Source organism: Theropithecus gelada, chromosome 16 (assembly GCF_003255815.1).
Source record: "Theropithecus gelada isolate Dixy chromosome 16, Tgel_1.0, whole genome shotgun sequence".
NCBI classification, from domain to species: Eukaryota; Metazoa; Chordata; class Mammalia; order Primates; family Cercopithecidae; genus Theropithecus; species Theropithecus gelada.
Window position 1 is genome coordinate 23,543,901 of NC_037684.1, and position 17,999 is coordinate 23,561,899.

General features: G+C 54.6%; 1 protein-coding gene and 1 pseudogene across 2 annotated transcripts in view; one reads left to right on the forward strand and one right to left on the reverse strand.

The window, feature by feature from the left end:
- Nucleotides 1–6,896: 6,896 nt before the first annotated feature.
- SGCA (sarcoglycan alpha) overlaps nt 6,897–17,999 on the reverse strand; it is a 12,017-nt gene continuing 914 nt past the window's right edge. Inside the window, exons 2-10 of one of the 2 annotated variants that reach the window (XM_025361643.1) lie at nt 16,748–16,867; nt 16,499–16,653; nt 16,217–16,289; nt 15,665–15,863; nt 14,984–15,146; nt 13,872–14,080; nt 13,557–13,583; nt 7,376–7,568; nt 6,897–7,113 (exon numbers count right to left, since the gene is read on the reverse strand). In XM_025361643.1, coding sequence (XP_025217428.1) covers nt 7,388–7,568; nt 13,557–13,583; nt 13,872–14,080; nt 14,984–15,146; nt 15,665–15,863; nt 16,217–16,289; nt 16,499–16,653; nt 16,748–16,867 — 1,127 coding nt within the window. In that variant the 3' untranslated portion in view covers nt 6,897–7,113; nt 7,376–7,387. The remainder of the gene's footprint in view (nt 7,114–7,375; nt 7,569–13,556; nt 13,584–13,871; nt 14,081–14,983; nt 15,147–15,664; nt 15,864–16,216; nt 16,290–16,498; nt 16,654–16,747; nt 16,868–17,999) is intronic. The other variant, XM_025361644.1, reaches the window with a different exon arrangement.
- LOC112609165 lies at nt 11,410–12,306 on the forward strand (annotated as a pseudogene).

Here is a 17,999-nt window from a genome sequence, read left to right on the forward strand (position 1 = left end):
ATACTAATATCATGGTGTCATTAAGTATTCATGGCCATTCATTATGGCCTTTAATAATTCATCATTAGCACTTCTACCACACTTAGGACAGTGTGGAAAGGGAATAGGTATACAGAGGATAAGAATGATGGCATATAAATGAAGGTTTATTCACATGCAAATTACCCAAAGTTGTATGATGCCCATCCAGCTCTCTTTTTCTCTTTTTTTTTGAGACAGAGTCTCACTCTGTGGCCCAGGCTGGAGTGCGGTGGCGCAGTCTCAGCTCACTGCAGCCTCCGCCTCCCAGGTTCAAGCGATTCTCGTGCCTCAGCCTCCCAAGTAACTGGGATGACAGCCATGCACTACCACACCCAGCTAATTTTTATATTTTTAGTAGAGTCAGGATTTTACCATGTTAGCCAGGCTGGTCTCGAACTCCTGGCCTCAAGTGATCTGCCTGCCTCAGCCTCCCAAAGTGCTGGAGTTAAGGACATGAGCCACAGTGCTGGGCTCCATCTCTTGATCAATGTGTTGCTTGTTTGGTGATGCCTGCCATGCTGGCAGAAACCCTGTCTACCTGGACCTCTGGGACTTAAGGACCCTGGCTGTCCAGGCCATATCCCCATCTGCCCTCATGGGGGACCCAGGGACATCCTGAGCCTGGCATCCAAGGCTCTACCTGGTCACTACCCACCTGCCCAGGCTCACTGTCCCCTCCCCTGCCCACATGTGTCACACCAACCAAAAAGGGTGGCCATAGTTTCCACAAATGCACTGCATTTCCCCACTTCCAGGCCTTCCTAGATGTCCTTTCTCTCTGCATGCTCAATGCCCTACTGTCTGGGCCATGTTCAAATGTGTCATTCTCCTCCCATTTCCCTGCCCAACCCAGCCTGAGCTCAGCCCCTCTGAGTTTCCAAAGCTCTCCAGATCCACATAGCTCCCCTCGGTCCTTCACCCTAGGATTGTGGATGTGGTCATGTTTCCATCCTATTATTCTCTCCAGACTAGAGGCCAGGTGTTGCGATGCAGGGCTAGGCAGAGTCTGCGCTTAGGTACTGGAGAGACTAAAGAGAGAGACTGAGCTAGAGAGGCCACCCATTAGGTGAGAGCATGGCGCTGTGTGTGCTTTGTGCACCGGAGTGAGCAAGTGTGAGAGGAAGAGCAAGTGAAAGTCAGGCCCATGGGGGAGCGGACAGCAATGGAGGGCGCAGGGCAGGCCTTTCTGTAGCAACAGACATGTATGTCCTAGAGCTGCACTGCCCTGTACGGTAGCCGCTAACCACATGCAGCTGTTGAGCATGTGAGATGCAGCTAGTGTGACTGAGGAATGCAGTTTCCACTTTTACTGAATTGCAATTAATTTTACTAACTCTATGTGGGATAAGGGTTACCGCATGGTGCAGCAGAGCTGTAGGCAAAGGAGTGGATATGCCTCTTGTCACCTCTGTACAAATCTACATGTGGGTATGTGAGTGTGTGTGTACACGCGTGGGCATGTATGTGGACACACACACTGTGGGTCAGGGCTGCAACGGGGGCAGCCTTTTGTGGCAGTGCCCCATGGGCAGCTCAGAGCCTGTATCACGTGGTGTGGGGCTGGTGTGTGGTTTCAGTGTGTACAGGACAGGAGGGGAGGGGGACAAAGGGGCCATTGTGCCATATTCCCAACTCAAACCCTCCTTTCCGCTGACATCACAGCTGCCCTAAATACAGCCACCCAGACCCGCTCCCCGAGACCCTCACTATCCCCTGCAGGGTGTCACAGAGCCTGCCGCTCTGTCAGACTCACCTTTGTCTTCTCTGTGAGAAGGACCAGGCTCCTGTGGTTGACTTTTCAGTCAAACCCAGACGGTAAATTCTAGAAAGGGAGGAGGCTTCATTTGGATTTTTAATTTCTGCTGTAATCTCAGACTCCTGGGTCCCTTTTGGGACTTGAGCCCATCTCCCGGCAGGAGTTTCTATCACCAGAATACAGTGGATTTTCCCTCCTTTTTTTTTTTTTTTCTCAGCACCTTAACTCTCAGCTTTCCAGACTTTCTCCAGTGACAGAGCTGGGTGGGTGGAGGAGGGGAGGGGTTTCGAGAGAGCTTGCTGGCTGGGGCGAGGAGACTGTGTGTGGAGCAGGCGTGAGCGTGGGCAGCGTGGGAGAGAATGTAAGGCTGCCGTCAAGACCAGCGTCCACACGAAGAGGCGTTTGAGGGAGCGAGGTGAGTGCCACCAAGGGTTCCCTGTCTCCTGGGGGCGCCTGGTGATGAGCATGTGTCTCACTCTCTGTGCCCACCTATCTGTGCACAAATAAATGCATCTGTGTTCACAGGGGCCCTATACACATGCATGTGTGTGGGTTGGGGTGGGCGGGCATCTGTGCGTGATGAGGGCAGCTCCCCCACACGTGAGGCAGTGAAAGCAACCCTGTGTGAACTGTGAGAACACATGGACGATGGCATTTGGGACATATTGTACATGAGCGTGACAGAGGGCATAGGAGGGTCTGTCTGTGTGATATGGATGAGTGGGGCAGGGGAGCAAAGAGGAGTGTGGGAAAAATCAGTGGGTGTGGGAGGAGACCACTCTCCTGATGTCCCCCAGCCAGCGGGAGCCCTGGTGCTGGGAACGGTGTGTCTCCCTGTCCCCTTCCCCTGTGTGCGCTCTAGAGGGTATCAAGTCAGGCTGAGGGCATGTCCACAGACAGGGAGGCAAGATCCTGGAAGCAGGAGAGGTCTTGTCCAGTAGGGTGGCAGGCCCTCCCCATGCAGAGATTTCAACCCTTCGCAGAGAATGTGCAAGGCAAGGCCAGGAGGGAGGTGAGTCTGGCACACGCTAGTGCTGGAGAAAGTGGGATTTTCTCTGCAAAAGACAATGGGAGGAACTGGGAAAGGGGTACTGAATGAGAAGGTACAGAGAACCATGATGGGGACTAAGACATTTTAGAGAGGGCGGCCACACACATGTTCAAATTCTGGATGAATTCACTGCTGTGAGGCAAACTGCCCGCACGCCAGGGCTTCGCTGCTGAGTGAACAGAGGCCTAGGAGGGCAGGTGTTCTGCAGAAAGCAGGGTAAAGGGCTGAGTTCCGGGTGTGAGTTAATCTGGGATGGAGATACAGGAAGAGCCATGAAACCAGCGCAGCCCAATAAAGATACAACCCAAGGCACAGATGAAATTTTTCATTTTCTAGCAGCCATTTAAACAAAGATAAAAAGGGTCGAGGGTGGTGACTCACGCCTGTAATCCCAGCACTTTGGGAGGCCGAGGTGGGTGTATTGCCTGAGGTCAGGAGATCGTGACCAGTCTGGCCAACATGGTGAAACCCCGCCTCCACAAAAAATACAAGAAAAAATTAGCTGGGCCTGGCGGTGTGTGCCTGTAATCCCAGCTACTTGGGAGGTTGAGGCAGGGGAATTGCTTGAATCAGGGAGGTGGAGGTTGCAGTGAGCCGAGATAGTGCCACTGCACTCCAGCTTGGGCAATGGAGCGAGACTCCATCTCAAAAAAAAATAAAAAATAAAAAATAAAAAGGCTGGTGCTGTAGTGCATGTCCTAGCTACTCAGGAGGCTGAGGCAGGAGGATCCTTTGAGGCCAGGAGTTTGAGACCAGCCTGGACAACATAGTGAGACCCTATCTCTACAAAAAAATTTTAAAAATTAGCCAGATGTGGTGGTGAGTGCCTGTCTACTTGGTGGCTGAGGCCACTTGAGTTTGAGGTAACAGTAAGCTATGATCATGCCACTGCACTCCAGCCTGGGCAACATAGTGAGACTTCATCTCAAAAGAATAAATAAGTAACTACAGGTAAAACTAATTTTAGCAATGTCTTTTATTTAACCTAATGTATCCCCAAATCTGATCATTTCACAATTACACTGACAGTACTTCTCAGTTTGGACTAGCCACAGCTTAAGTGCTCAGTAGCCACGTGGCCTGAGGCTGTTGGACTGGATGGCGCAGCTCTAGGCAGCAGATCCATGCCAAAGATCATATGAATTTAGGCTGCCACCCCCAATTCACAGGGAGAGACTGAACTTTTTACAAGGCACAGCTGGAAATGGAGTTCATTTAGGGGCCAGGGAGACCCCAGGGACCTCTGGCCTTGGGGGATTGTGTGTGTGCTTGTATGCAATAATGTCTCCATCCTTGGGAGCTGCCAGAGTGTCCAGTTCCCACAAATTCTCACAACAGCCCCAAGGTGGTTATGACGATCATCTTATGAGTAAACTAACCCTCAGCTGGCTGAGCCGGCTGTTGTGTGGCAGGATCATGATTCCAGTCCTGCTCCCGGGCAGTGTGCAGCAGGGGGCTGAGGCCGGCCCTAGGTGGTGCCTTCAGTCGCCAGGTCTGGCCGATAGAGAGGTGGTGAGGGAATGTCTGAGCGTCAGGCCACGTGTGGGTGCTGTCTTTAGAAGGAAGGTGGAGGCCACCCACTGGGCCACAGGGGCGATACCATCATGGGACTGGAGGAGACAGGGGTGGAGCAGAGTGTGCAGCAGGCCAAGTCTCCCGATGGAGGTGGCTGTGGGGGCAGCTGCCCTTCTTTGTCCTTGGCTGTGGGGAGTGGAGCGTGACTGCTGGTTGGAATCTTGCACGCCAGGGAGGGGCTGTTGCCCAGTGGGGAGGAACTAAGTGTGTCTGTGCCTTCCCAGCGTGCTGCCGGGGACCTCTGGACGTGTGTGCCCAGGCAGGGCTTGGCGTCCTCTGCAGGCACGCCATCCTCCCAGCTACTTGTCTGGGCCACTTCCTCTCAGGCCGGCAGCCAGGCTCCCGTGTGCTCTTTGGAGCTGAGCAGGGAGAAAGGCGCTGCCAAGACCCCAAGGCAAAGCTGGGAAGTGAGGAGCTGGCCTTGCACTCTCCCAGCCCTGGCCGGCACAGGAAGAGCACTGGAGGCCCAAGAGCTGCCTGGCTGCAGGGGGCGAGCCCAGAGATGAGGGATGGGCAGCCTCCTCCTCAAGGGAGCAGGGATCAAGGAGGAGCTACCCCAGACAGCAGGCTGGCTGCTGGAGCCTCCAGTCTGCACAACTCCTGGTTTCCTTCAGGAGAAAGAAAGAAATAGCCAATGATAAGCCAGAGGCACCCGCTAGTCAAAGAACCCATTTGGTTATGGCGTGGGCACCTAAAGAGCTAGTCATTCAACAGGCAATCATTAAGCAGTACACTGCACCTCGGCCTGCCTCAGCAGATGCTCATGAAACCAATGTTTGACGAGTTGATTGACTAACTAATGGGTACAGGGAGGCACAGGAGATAATGGAAGAACCTTTAGCCATGGCCTTGCTCACCCCCTGTCCCCTGAGAAGGGGAGCAACCTCCTTAAGAACGCTGAGCACAGGCATGGTGGCTCACGGAGGTCATCCCAGCTTCTCAGAAGGCTGAGGCAAGAGGATCGCTTGAGGCCAGGAGTTCGGGACAAGCCTGGGCAACGTAGTGAGACCCTGGCTCTAAAAGAAAGAAAGAACGCTGAGCAAACCCATACACATGGTGTCCCTTCATGCCTCCCTTCAGAACATCCTTCCTGAGCCCTCACTGTGTGCAGGCACTGCACCTGCTGCAGGCTGAAAGAATCGTATGTTCTAGGGCGGAAGAGGACTCGGAATACGTGAGCCCAGACAGCACAAATCCTCTCAGAGAGCAGAAAGTCCTCGCAGGGCAGGCGGTGGGACCACAGCGGGGACAGGGAAGGCCTCTCCGAGGAGGTGCCCTTTGGGCAACGACAGAACCTGCAGTGAGGGGCTAGTTGTGTGGATGTGGGAGCCAGGGGCTCCCAGCAGAGGAAAAGGAGAAGGAGGCTGGAGTGGCGATGCCAGCCCTTGTCTGGGTTCTCTCGGAGTTGCCACTAGGGGAGGGCCTTGCCAGCTGTCCCTCTTTTAGCCAGGCCCCTCTCAGGCCTGTCTTCACGCAGGAGTATATGAGCCTGGATGTGGCCAGGTGGCAGTGATCAGGGGAGAACTGGTCCAATTTGGTTGTAGCCACCTGGGAAAAACAGGTTCAGGCCGCCTCACGGCCAGCTGAGCTCTTCTGAGCTCATGTGGGGTCAAGCTGTGCTAGTGCCATTCAGCCCAACAAGGGTCCCAGGCTGTGCTGTGTCCTCTGCACCCCTGCCCATCTCTGGAGGAGCTCAGCAAGGTGGGGAGTCCTTGAGCCTAGGGCATTCGGGACCCACATTCCAACCTCCTTTTGATATCTTTTTTTTTTTTTTTTTTTTTACAGAGTTTTGCTCTGTCGCCCAGGCTGGAGTACAGTGGTGTGATCTGCAACCTCCACCTCCTGGGTTCAAGTGATTCTCCTGCCTCAGCCTCCCAAGTAGCTGTGATTACAGGTACGTGCCACCATGCCTGGCTAATTTTTGTATTTTTAGTAGAGATGGGGTTTCACCATGTTGGCCAGACTGGTCTCGAACTCCTGACCTCAAGTGATCTGCCTGTTTTGGCCTCCCAAAGTGTTGGGATTACAGGTGTGAGCCACTGCGCCCAGCCCCACTCTCCATATCTAGATTAGCTTCTCTCCAAACACAACAGACAGAGGGACTCTCCCTCCAGGGAATCTTGAGGTGCCAACAGAATCTGAAGGTAAGGGCCTGGATTTCCTGCTTCTAGAACCCCTCAACACTGTAGAAGGCAGGATGAAGGCAGACATGCCAGGGTCAAATCCAAGCTTTGCCACTTGCTTGCTCTGTAACCTTGGGTAAGTCATTGACTCTCCCTTGGTCTCTGTTTCCTCGTCTATGAAATGGGAATGATGATCCAGGCATCCCTCACTACCAGGTTCGTGGGAGGGCTGCAGGTAGCAGGTCCTTCCCTCTTTCTTCCGGAGAATCTGAGAAAAAGGCAAAATGCCAAGAGTCCAAAGGGCAGGCTGGCAGGCACTGGCTGCCTGTGGGGCCTCCCAGAAAGCACAAAGGGAAACAGAGCCAGTGAGGACTGGGGAGGCTGCCAGCAGCAATAGGTGAGCAGAGCAGCAGGTATTTATTCTGAATGTCCTTACTCCACACACTCTCACCCCGCCCCACTCCCTCTCCCTGCTTGTTTAGAGCCTGGGTTCCAGGCGGGCCAGGAGCTGGAATCAGCAGGTGGGATGTGCTGCTTGCCGAGTGGACACAGAAGGGAGGATGAAGTCAGGGCTGGACCTGGAACCACTATGGGAAGAGAGAGTGGAAGGCTGAGAGGGCCAGATGCCGGTTCTCCTGCCTTCCCCACCCTGACCCTCCAACCCTGAGTGCTTGGCATTGGGGTCACAGCCCTGGCACTGGTGGGCACCCCCAGCAGCTGCCTCAGAGGGGCAGGCAAGTCTATGTGCCTGTTGCCCTGAACTCTCCCAGACCCCACCATTTGCCCCAGCCTTGAGATAAAGGCCATCTTGTTCCCAGCAATAAGGCTGACATCGCCCATCAGACCCACCTGGCCGAGCCCTCAGTGCTGGTCCAGAATGAGGGGCACCTGGGCGCTGTCCACATGGGGAGGCAGCCGCTCGCCCGTGCGCACATTGAACATGGGCAGGGTGGAGAGTGGCCGGGGCACCTCGCGGTTGGCCGCCATCTGCCGCAGCTCCTCTGTGTTCCCGTGGATGGTGCAGTGGTGGACCATCTGGATGCTGGAGGCACAAGTTGGGAGTCGTCAGCTCTGGGAGTCAGCTGCCCTGGAGTGCAGCCTGGCACTGCCTCTGAGTCACCCTGCAGTCCTCCCCACCACTTACGTGGGGAGAGACTCAAACACATGGTGCAGGGGCAGAAAATAAACAGAAAGCTCTACAGGGCTGGGCGCGGTGGCTCACGCCTGTAATCCCAGCACTTTGGGAGGCTGAGGCAGGCAGATCACTTGAGGTCAGGAGTTTGAGATAACCATGGCCAACATGGTGAAACCCTGTTGCTACAAAAAATAAAAATAAAAAATTAGCCAGGCATGGTGGTGGGCACCTGTAATCCCAGCTACTCAGGAGGCTGAGACAGGAGAATCACTTGAACCTGGGAGGCGGAGGTTGCAGTGAGCCGAGATCACGCCACTGCACTCCAGCCTGGGTGAGAGAGACTCCATCTCAAGGAAAAAAAGGAAAGAGAAAGCTCTATGGTGCCTGCTCAGTGTCCAGTGGTCGAGACATGGGCTGTGGGTGTAGACAGCCTGGGTTCAAGGCTGTGTGTCTTGGGCAAGTTGCTTAACCACTTCATGCCTTAGTTTGCTCAACTGCCAAATGGAGATAATAGCACCTACCACCAGGCTGGGCGCAGTGGCTCATGCCTGTAATCCCAGCACTTTGGGAGGCTGAAGGAGATGGATCACTTGAGGCCAAGAGTTCAAGGCCAGCCTGACCAACATGGTGAAACTACATCTCTATTAAAAAAAAAAAAAAAAAAAAAAAAAAAAACCTACCTCCTAGGACTGCTGTGAAGATTAAAAGAGAAAATGCAGCTTAGTGTTTAGAACAGTGCTCACCACGTGGTAAGCGCTCACAAGATACAGAGACATGAACAGACATCCACAGGGGCCATATTCTTCCAGAAGCCAGTATTTGCTGAGCTTTATATTGTTTATTTATATTATTTATTTATTTATTTTTAAGAGATGGGGTCTCACTTTGTTACCAACTTCAGTGCAGTGGCACAGTCATAGCTCACTGCAGCCTCCACCTCCTGGGCTCAAGCGATCCTCCTGCCTCAGCCTCCTGAGTAACTGGGACTATAAGTGCAAATCACCATGCTCGGCTAGTTTTTAAAAATATTTTTGGCCAGGCGCAGTGGCTCACGCCTGTAATCCCAGCACTTTGGGAGGCCGAGACGGGCAGATCACGAGGTCAGGAGATCAAGACCATCCTGGCTAACACGGTGAAACCCCGTCTCTACTAAAAATACAAAAAAATTAGCCGGGCGTGGTGGCAGGCACCTGTAGTCCCAGCTACTCAGGAGGCTGAGGCAGGAGAATGGCGTGAACCCGGGAGGCGGAGCTTGCAGTGAGCCGAGATCACGCCACTGCACTCCAGCCTGGGCAACAGAGCGAGACTCCGTCTCAAAAAAAAAAGAAAAAATTTTTTTTGTAGAGACAGGTGTCTTACTATGTTGTCCAGGCTGGTCTTGAACTCCTGGCCTCAAGAGACCCTCCTGCCTCTGCCTCCCAAAGTGCTGGGATTACAGGCATGAGCCACCACACCCAGCCAAGAATTGGTTTTCTTAGAGGAGCTGGGGTCGCAGGCAGGGATGAAGCAACCCCACTTGCCACTTGGTTACTGATGAGATGAGAGAGGAGAAGTGATCACCACCCATGTTCAGGTCCCAATTAGTGGACACAGACTCCAGTTAGAGCCTGACAGTTTAGACCACAGAAAAGACCTAGCTTCACACTGAATGGGCCACGCTCCTCCTGCGGGGCGTGGGACCAAGTCCTGTCTGGCCAGCAGGAAGAGGTGGAGTCACCATCTAAGGCCAGGGGAGGGGCAAGATGAGCTCTTGAGTCTGGAATTTGGTGAGCTGAGTTATCCGAAACACAGATTTCTATTCCCAGGCAAGGGGAGACTGAGGGGAAAGAGAGCAACCAGTGTGTGGATGCTGAGATGGAGACAGCTGGGCAGGTGAGGCCCTGGCAGAGGAAGGCCTCAGTCAGTGGGCCCCCTCCTTACTCCCAGTCCCACATCTGGGCCTCATTACTCTGGCAACACGCAGGTGGAAATATGTGCTGGGGATGTTTTTCTAGAGCAAGAGCAGAAGCCAGACCCCGCAGTGGCTTCCCCACGTTCCTTCCACATCAGCACTTGGGCAGACAGACAAACGGCAGGCATTCCTACACACTCAGGCACACACACACACGTGGCCCGGGTCTCACCCACTCCCACTCCACCACCAACACACAGTCCCGAAAGCACTGCCTCTGGCACAGAAATCCCCAGGAGAGGGTCGTGGGACCTGGAGGACTCTGTGCAATCGCTGAAATCTGATCTAGGTGAAAAGCAGACAGCAGAATCATAACTTGTGGATAATCTGAAAAGTGGCAGACATTGAACAAGTGAAAAACTGGATTTTGTAGAAATACATCAACACAAAATCCAAACCAGCCAAGGCTAATGTTGCACATGGTAAAATGGTTATTGATTTCAAATGGACGGAGGCAGCAGATTTTTCTGACAACATCAGAGCTACAGAGTTGACCCAGGGAAAGCTGGATGTGGAGGAAATACTGGTCACAAGAGAATATCCTCAGTGGCAGTAGATGTTAGTGATTACATTTGGCACAGTCCAAAAAAATTGAGGAATAAAATCTTCCCAGTGAAATGTACATGAAAAATCACTGATCCCCATGGGGAAAAAATTCTACAAAAATGAAAACAGAAAATAAAAGCAAAGCCTTTTAACTGCTTTGTATAGAAAGTTGCTTGAGGAATTAAGTCAACTCAGCATAGATCAAGGAATTACATCTCTGTTCACTCTGGAAAATATATTCCCTATAAAAAATTCATAAATGTTGGTATAGCCCTGATGCCTGCAAAGCTTGTATTCCTCAACCCAGTGGCTCAAAAACCCAGTAGGTCAAGATGGTGGGGTCAAAATGGTGAGTTTAAAACTGAGGGCCATGCCAGGTGCAGTAGCTTTAGTCCCAGCTACTCAGGAAGCTGAGATGGGAGGATCGCTGAGCCCAGGGAGTTCGAGGTTGCAGTGAGCTACGATCATGCCACTGCACTCCAGCTTGGGTGACAGAGTGAGACCCTCTCTTTTTTTTTTTTTTTTTTTTTTGAGATGGGGTCTCGCTGTGTCTCCCAGACTGGAGTGCAGTGGCACGATCTCGGCTCACTGCAAGCTCCACCTCCCGGGTTCACGCCATTCTCCTGCCTCAGCCTCCCAAGTAGCTGGGACTACAGGCGCCCGCCACCACGCCCGGCTAATTTTTTTGTATTTTTAGTAGAGACGGAGTTTCACCGTGTCAGCCAGGATGGTCTTGATCTCCTGACCTTGTGATCCACCCGCCTCGGCCTCCCAAAGTGCTGGGATTACAGGCGTGAGCCACCGCGCCCAGCCTCAGAGTGAGATCCTCTCTAAAAATTGTTTTAAAAATAGGCCAGGTGTGGTGGCTCACGCCTGTAATCCCAGCACTTAGGGAGACCAAGGTGGGTGGATCACGAGGTCAGGAGATCGAGACGAGACCATCCTGGCTAACACGGTGAAACCCCGTCTCTACTAAAAATACAAAAAATTAGCCAGGCATGGTGGCAGGTGCCTGTAGTCCCAGCTACACGGGAGGCTGAGGCAGAGCTTGCAGTGAGCCGAGATCGCGCCACTTCACTCTAGCCTGGGCAAGAGAGTGAAACTCTGTTTCAAAAAATAATAATAATAATAATAAAATAAAACAAAATAAAATCGGCCCAGGCATGTGCACAGACACATGCATATGTGCACGCACTGTGCAGGCCCACTGTTTGGCCCATAAGAGCAGCCTTCCTCCCCAGGACACCTGGCATGTTACATGCCTCCACCATCTGGCATCTCTGGTCCACCCCTCCCTGGAGGAAACAATGAGGCTACTGTGACCCACACAGAATTCTGGTAGCCTCTGAGGTCACCACAGAGATAACCTCACCATCCCCTGCACCAGGAGCACAAGTCTGTGGAAGCCAGCCATGGGTGACCATCCTCGATCCTCTCTCTGGCCACCCAGGGAAAGGCGAGGGCCGGAGCCCAAGAGGAAGCCTCGGGGAGGACCAGGAACCAGGACGCACCTCAGCCATCATGCAAAGAGCAGCCCAGTGGAGACTGCCAGCTGCCCTGGAGGTCCTTGCACCCAAGACATTTCACCTACCCCAGGGAGAGAAGCCGAAAGGCACTTCGCCACTGTCCCTGTCAGTGCCCTTGACCTCAAATACTGCCTTGAGTGGAGGCCAGCAGGGCAGCGTGTCCCTAGCAAGAGAGCGACTGGGCAACGCACCTGTGCCAAAGCCTGCCAGGAGCCCAGCATATCCAAGGTGATCCTGAGGGCTGTGGCAGACAAGGGGACCTGCAAGTATGTGTCCATGGCCACCCTGAAGAAGGCTGTTTCCACCGCGGGCTACGACATGGCCCGAAATGCCTGTCACTTCAAGCGTGTGCTCAAGGAGCTGGTGGACAAGGGCATGCTCAGCAGGTGACCAGCAGGGGGCCTCTGGCTCCTTCACCCTGGGCAAGAAGCAGGCCTCCAAGTCCAAGCTCAAGGTCAAGAGACAACAGCAGCAGAGGAGGCGCTCTGGGCAGTGCCTCTCTGGGCAGTGCCGCTCTGGGCAGTGCCCCTTTGGACAGCGCAGGTCACTACTGGGCTCCAAACAGGGGCACAAGTGACTTGTCAAGAGGGTTCAAAGGATCGCCAAGTGCCACTGCAATTAACGAGGCAGGCCGGGCAAGCAGTCAGGGGTGCCAAGCCCGCCATTGGCTCAGTGCAGTGAGAATAAAAGGAAGCTAACATTTCACATCTGCCTCCTGGAATCTGGGGTTCAGGGGAGTGGGAGAGGAAAAGGGCTGGGGGCACAGAGGAGGGGTAAGGCCATGAGTAGGAGAAACCAGGCCAAAATAAGAGAGGAAGGATTTGGGAAAGGCTGGCAGAGTTGGAAGCATTCATAGACACCAGCTAGTCCAACCGCGTGGTCTTGCAGGTGGAGCATCTGAAGCCAGAAAGAAGGGTCACGGAGTAATTGTGTGGCAGAGCCCGGCCTGGACCGCAGGTGTCTGACTCATACTGATACTGGGAGTCTCTTAAGTTGCTTCTCAAGCCCTTTCCCCCAGAGTGGCAGTAGCTCCCATTCCCCTGTGCCACAACAGGCTCTTCTTTTTTGGGGAAAAGAGTCTCACTCTGTTGCCCAGGCTGGAGTGCAGTGGCACAATTACGACTCACTGCAGCCTCAACCTCCCAGGCTCAAGCGATTCTCCTATCTCAGCCTCCCAAGTAGCTGGGACCACAGGCATGCTCCACCATGCCTGGCTAATTAAAAAAAAATTTTGTTAGGCCGGGCGCGGTGGCTCAAGCCTGTAATCCCAGCACTTTGGGAGGCCGAGACGGGTGGATCATGAGGTCAGGAGATCGAGACCATCCTGGCTAACACAGTGAAACCCCGTCTCTACTAAAAATACAAAAAATTAGCCGGGCGTGGTGGCGGCGCCTGTAGTCCCAGCTACTCGGGAGGCTGAGGCAGGAGAATGGCGGGAACCCGGGAGGCGGAGCTTGCAGTGAGCCGAGATCGCGCCACTGCACTCCAGCCTGGGCGACAGAGCGAGACTCCGCCTCAAAAAAAAAAAAAAAAAAAAAAAATTTTGTTGAGATGGGGTCTCACTGTGTTGCCCAGGCTGGCCTCAAACTCCTGGGCTCAACCAATCCTCCCACCTCAGCCTCCCAAAGTGCTGGGATTACAGGCATGAGCTACCACACCCAGCTCACTAGAAACTCTTCTATGGACACCAGCAGATAAGAAGGCAGAGTCAGGAAAGATCAGGCCCAGCATCCAGCCAGCCCGGGGCTAGGACTCAGAGGTCACCCCAGAATGATTTATTTTGTCTCTGCTGTTCATGGCATAGTTTGGGGGTGGGGGTCCTACAACTGTCTAGGTGGGCTCCCACCCCACCCCCTGATTTCCTTTACTCACTCAGAGGTAGCCAGGTCTCTCTTCAGCCTGTGGGAAAGTGAAGGAGAGGGTTAGCCCAGCTCTGGGCTTCACCTCAAGGTGCCCCAGGGCTCCAGTGTGTGTGGAGGTCAGTGTGCGATTATCCACAATGCCCTCCTGGTGCCAGGCCAGGCAGGTCTCAAGCCCTAAGTTGCCTACAAAGGGGCCTCACACTCCTTTTGTGCCTGAGAACCCCATTCCCAGGGCGTCTGGGTCCCACACAGCACAGGTGCCACCAGGAGTCCCATGGGTGTGAGCTCCAGCAGGTACTCCCCTGCCCTTCATGCCCACACTCACCTTCCCTCCCGCCGGCAGCACATGACGTAGGCCAGCAGCAAGGTGAGAAGCAGGGCCACCAGCAGGGGCACCAGGAGGGTGACCAGAGCATCCACCAAGAAGTCACGGTCTGGGGCCTCAGTGGGTGGGCAGAAGAACGGGTCATGCTCCAGGATCCCATCGCCTGGGGTGGGCATCTCATCTGCGGGCTCCGGGACTGACTTATCCACCTGCACAGAGAGCTCAGGGCTGATGCAGGAAGTGGCTGGCTGGACACAGAGGTCCCCAGAAACAGGGCAGGGGCCAGGACTAGGGGGCAGGAGACACAAAGTCCAGCAGAGGCAGGACAGTGCACTGGTTAATGCACAGCTCTAGGGTCTGACCTCCTGGTTTGAATCGAGACTCAGACAAGTGCTTAGCTAGGATGATTATGTGCCTCTGTTTCGTCACCTCTAAAGTCAGAAGGATAATAGTAGCAGCTGTCTCCTGGAGTGGTGGTGAGCATAAAATATGTTGATGGGACAGTGCCCAGCACAGAGCAAGGGCTCAAGAATGTTGTCAATTACCAGTCACTGGCTGTGGACCCTGAATGAGTCCCTGCTCTGTTGGTCAATTCACAGGAACAGAGTACACCAGCAGTGGGATCCTGTGAACCTCAGCTCAGTATCCAAAAAGCTGTTGTGAGCATCTTTGGTTTATAGTGTGAAGAGTTCTCAGATCCTTGTTGTAAGTGGGTTTGCTAGGTAGAACCTTAGAGAAAATCAGACAGAGCTGTCACGCAGAGGCCCTTGGTAGGGAAAGGGTTTGGGAACCAGACTATGACATAGCTGTTGGCCTGGGCGGATCTGGAGCGCCGGAGTTGGAGACCCCCACATGTGGATTGCGGACTCTGTCGCCCTCTTGTGGGAGTAAGGTAGAACTTCAGGCGGGGTGTGTGTGTGTGTGTGTGTGTGTGTGTGTGTGTGTGTGTGTATCATCAGACTGAGCCTGTGGGCAATACTGAGAGCATCAGAGAAAGAAATGGGGACTGGAGCAATCAGAGAGACGGAGGTAGGAAGAGGCATGTGAGGGAAGGGGGACGGTGATGGGGGACCATGTTCCAACCCACCCCTGGACCCAGGATCCCTCCTCACCAGGGTCACATTGCACCAGTCAACGCGGAAGTGGGGAGCCAAGGTGTCGTAGCAAGACAGAAGTGGAGGCTGGCCCTGGGCACAGCGGGCGTGGCTATCGGGGGATGCCACCATCTTCAGGCAAGTAGAGAAAGGTGAGGCAGAACCCACCTTAATGTACACCCTGGGACCAGACAGAAGTCACTGTCAGCAGAGTGGGGGCAGGGGGCACCAGGCACCATTCTCCAGGGGTTGTTGAAACCGTCCTGATTGTAGGCTATGACCTGGGGGTGGGATGGGGGAGATGGCTAGGAGGGAGGATTAAGGGAGGAATATGGCACAGCTGGGGTCTGGCAGGAGTCACAGTCCTCCCAGAGATCTGAGGTCATGGTGAGAGTACCCAGAGCAACCCATTCTTCTAGGGGGCCTTACCCTCCCCACTAAGGAATGTCTTTTAATGCATGGATCTGGTATGTCCTCATGAGGCACCGGGAAGTACAGAGTTCAAGGTAACTAGGGTCTGGGCTCTGGAAGGACAAGGAGATGGGGGGGTAGCCAGAGGGGAGTGGAGAGTGGTGTGACGCTGGGAGGTGGAGATGTGCATGGTAAAGCCCCACCTGGAAATTAGGGAGACCCTTGTTCTATGCCCGCCACAAGCAGCAGCATCCTCTTTCAGGAAGTCCTCTAGGGTTGCACACCTACCCTTCTTTTCGGCCCTCAATGGGAAGGGGGACACGGCCCCCACGGTCCAAGGCAGAAGTGATGTTGAGCAGCTGAAGCTCTCCCGGCTCCCAGAGTCCCCCCAAGGCTGAGAGGAAGCGGCTGGCAGGGGCTGAGGGCAGCACCTCCTCCACATCATGGCTGCGCACCAGGAACTCAGCTTGGTAGGGCAGCAGGGGGCCTGGGAAGGCCAGGTGGACACCTCAGGCTGCACCCAGACCCAGCTCTGCCCCGCGAAGTCTCCCCGAAGCTCCTCCTCACATCCCCGCACACCCCTTCAGGCCCCTCAGTGTCCCATCCATCACAGACCCCAACGAGCCAAGGCCCCGTAGTCTCTGCAACGCAACCGGTAACAGAACTCCAGAGCCTGGAACCCCAGCCCAGCATCCATTCTCTAAGGCCTTGTCCCCACTTTCCAGGATGCCCTGCTCCACTCCTCTCCAAGCCTCTCCCGTCCACAGCCCCCTCCCTTTCCAGGGGAGGTCCCCCAAGACTGGCATTGGTGAGGAAAGGATGGGGCACAGCTAGAGGTACCTTCCGAGTCCCCAATCTCCAGCACCAGCCTCTGCCGAGTGGTATCAAAGCTGTCCCGATTGTAGGCTGTAACCTGGGGGATGGGATAGACACCTGAGAGGTGGATTAGGGGAGAAACGTGGCACAGTGGGGGCCTGGCAGGAGAGGACTCAGATACCAAATTAGAGGTATGTAAATTATATGTAAATGACTGTGAAGGAACACCCAATCCGACTGGTAGGGCTGCTCCTAGGAGGCCACTCTGGCCCACCCCTATGATTTTCTCAGGGTCCCTGACGGCACCTCAATGACCTGGCGCCCACGATCTTCTGGGGTGGCAGAGCCATAGAGGAAGCCAGGGTGGTGCGGGCTGCGCTGGGTGTAGCGGAGCCACCGCGGCAGGTCTGGGTGTCCCTGGAGGTGGGCGTGGTAGGTGATGCGGACAGCCGGTGGGACAGCTGGTGGAAGCGAGGAGAGGGGATTAGAGTCACAGCAGGAGCCCTCCGGGGTCCACCCCAGCCCTCCCGCCTGGGTGCCTGTCAGGCCGCTCACCGACGTGCTCAGGAAGGCTCAGAAAGGTCTCATGGTCCAAGGTGTGCACAAAGACACGGCCCACAAGTGGGTATAGTGTGGTCTGCTGGGCCTCGGTGTCCCCCAGTCCTGCCAGGAGAACTGTGGGGACCCCACAAGTCCCAAACACACAGGCCAGCCTCAGTCCTGGGCAGGGGATAAGATCCCTTCCCCACCAAGTCCTTGGAGCCCCTAAGGGACCAAGAGAAGCGCTTCCTTTGCTGCCTCCCAGGAAGGGATTGGGGTGGGGGTGAGGGAGCAGGCCCTGCTGGGTTAGACATTTTAAATGTCTGGGTTATGGGATTCGTGGGAGAGCCTCTCCCACAACCTTTCCATTCCTTGTTTCAGGCCCCTATTAATGGTGCAGTGGGCAGGGACTGATGTTTGGGACGTGTGTGTGTGAGGGTGTGTGTGTATGTGAGGATGTGTGTGAGAGGGTGGGTATGTGTGAGGGGGTGTGTGGGGGTGTGTGTGTATGAGGGTCTGTGTGAGAGTGTGTGGGTGTATGTGAGGGTGTGTGGGTAAGAGTGAGAGTTGTATGTGTGAGGGTGTGTGTGTGTGTGTGACGGTGCATGTGTGAGGGTATGTGGGTGTGCATGGGTTGTGTGATGGTGTATGAAGGTGTGCGTGTGTCAGGGTGTGTGTGAGGGTGTTTGGGGGTATGTGAGGGTGTGTGAGGGTGTGTGTGAGGGTTTGTGTGAGGGTGTGTGTGGGTGTGTGTGAAGGTGTGTGAAGGTGTGTGGGTGTGTGTGAGGGAGGGTATGTGTGAGGGTGTGTGTGTGAGGGTGTGTGAGGGTGTGTGTGAGCGTGTGTGAAGGTTGTGTGTGAGGGAGTGTGAGGGTGTGTGTATGTGAGGGTGTGTGAGGGTGTGTGTGATCGTGTGTTAGGGTGTGTGAGGGTGTGTGAGGGCGCGTGTGTGTGTGTGAGGGTGTGTGTGAGTGTGGATGTGTGTAAGGGTGTGCGAGGGTGTGTGAGAGAGTGTGTGAAGGTGTGTGTGATGGTGTGTGAGGGTGTGTGTGAGGGAGGGTGTGTGTGTGAGGGTGTGTGAAGGTGTGTGCAAGGGTGTGTGCGAGGATGTGTGAAGGTGTGTGTGCGGGTGTGTGTGAAGGTATGTGAAGGTGTGTGCGAGAATGTGTGTGAGGGTGTGCATGAGTGCGGGTGTGTGAAGGTGTGTGCAAGGGTGTGTGAGGCGGGTATGTGCGAGGGTGTGTGAGGGTGTGTGAGAGGGTGTGTG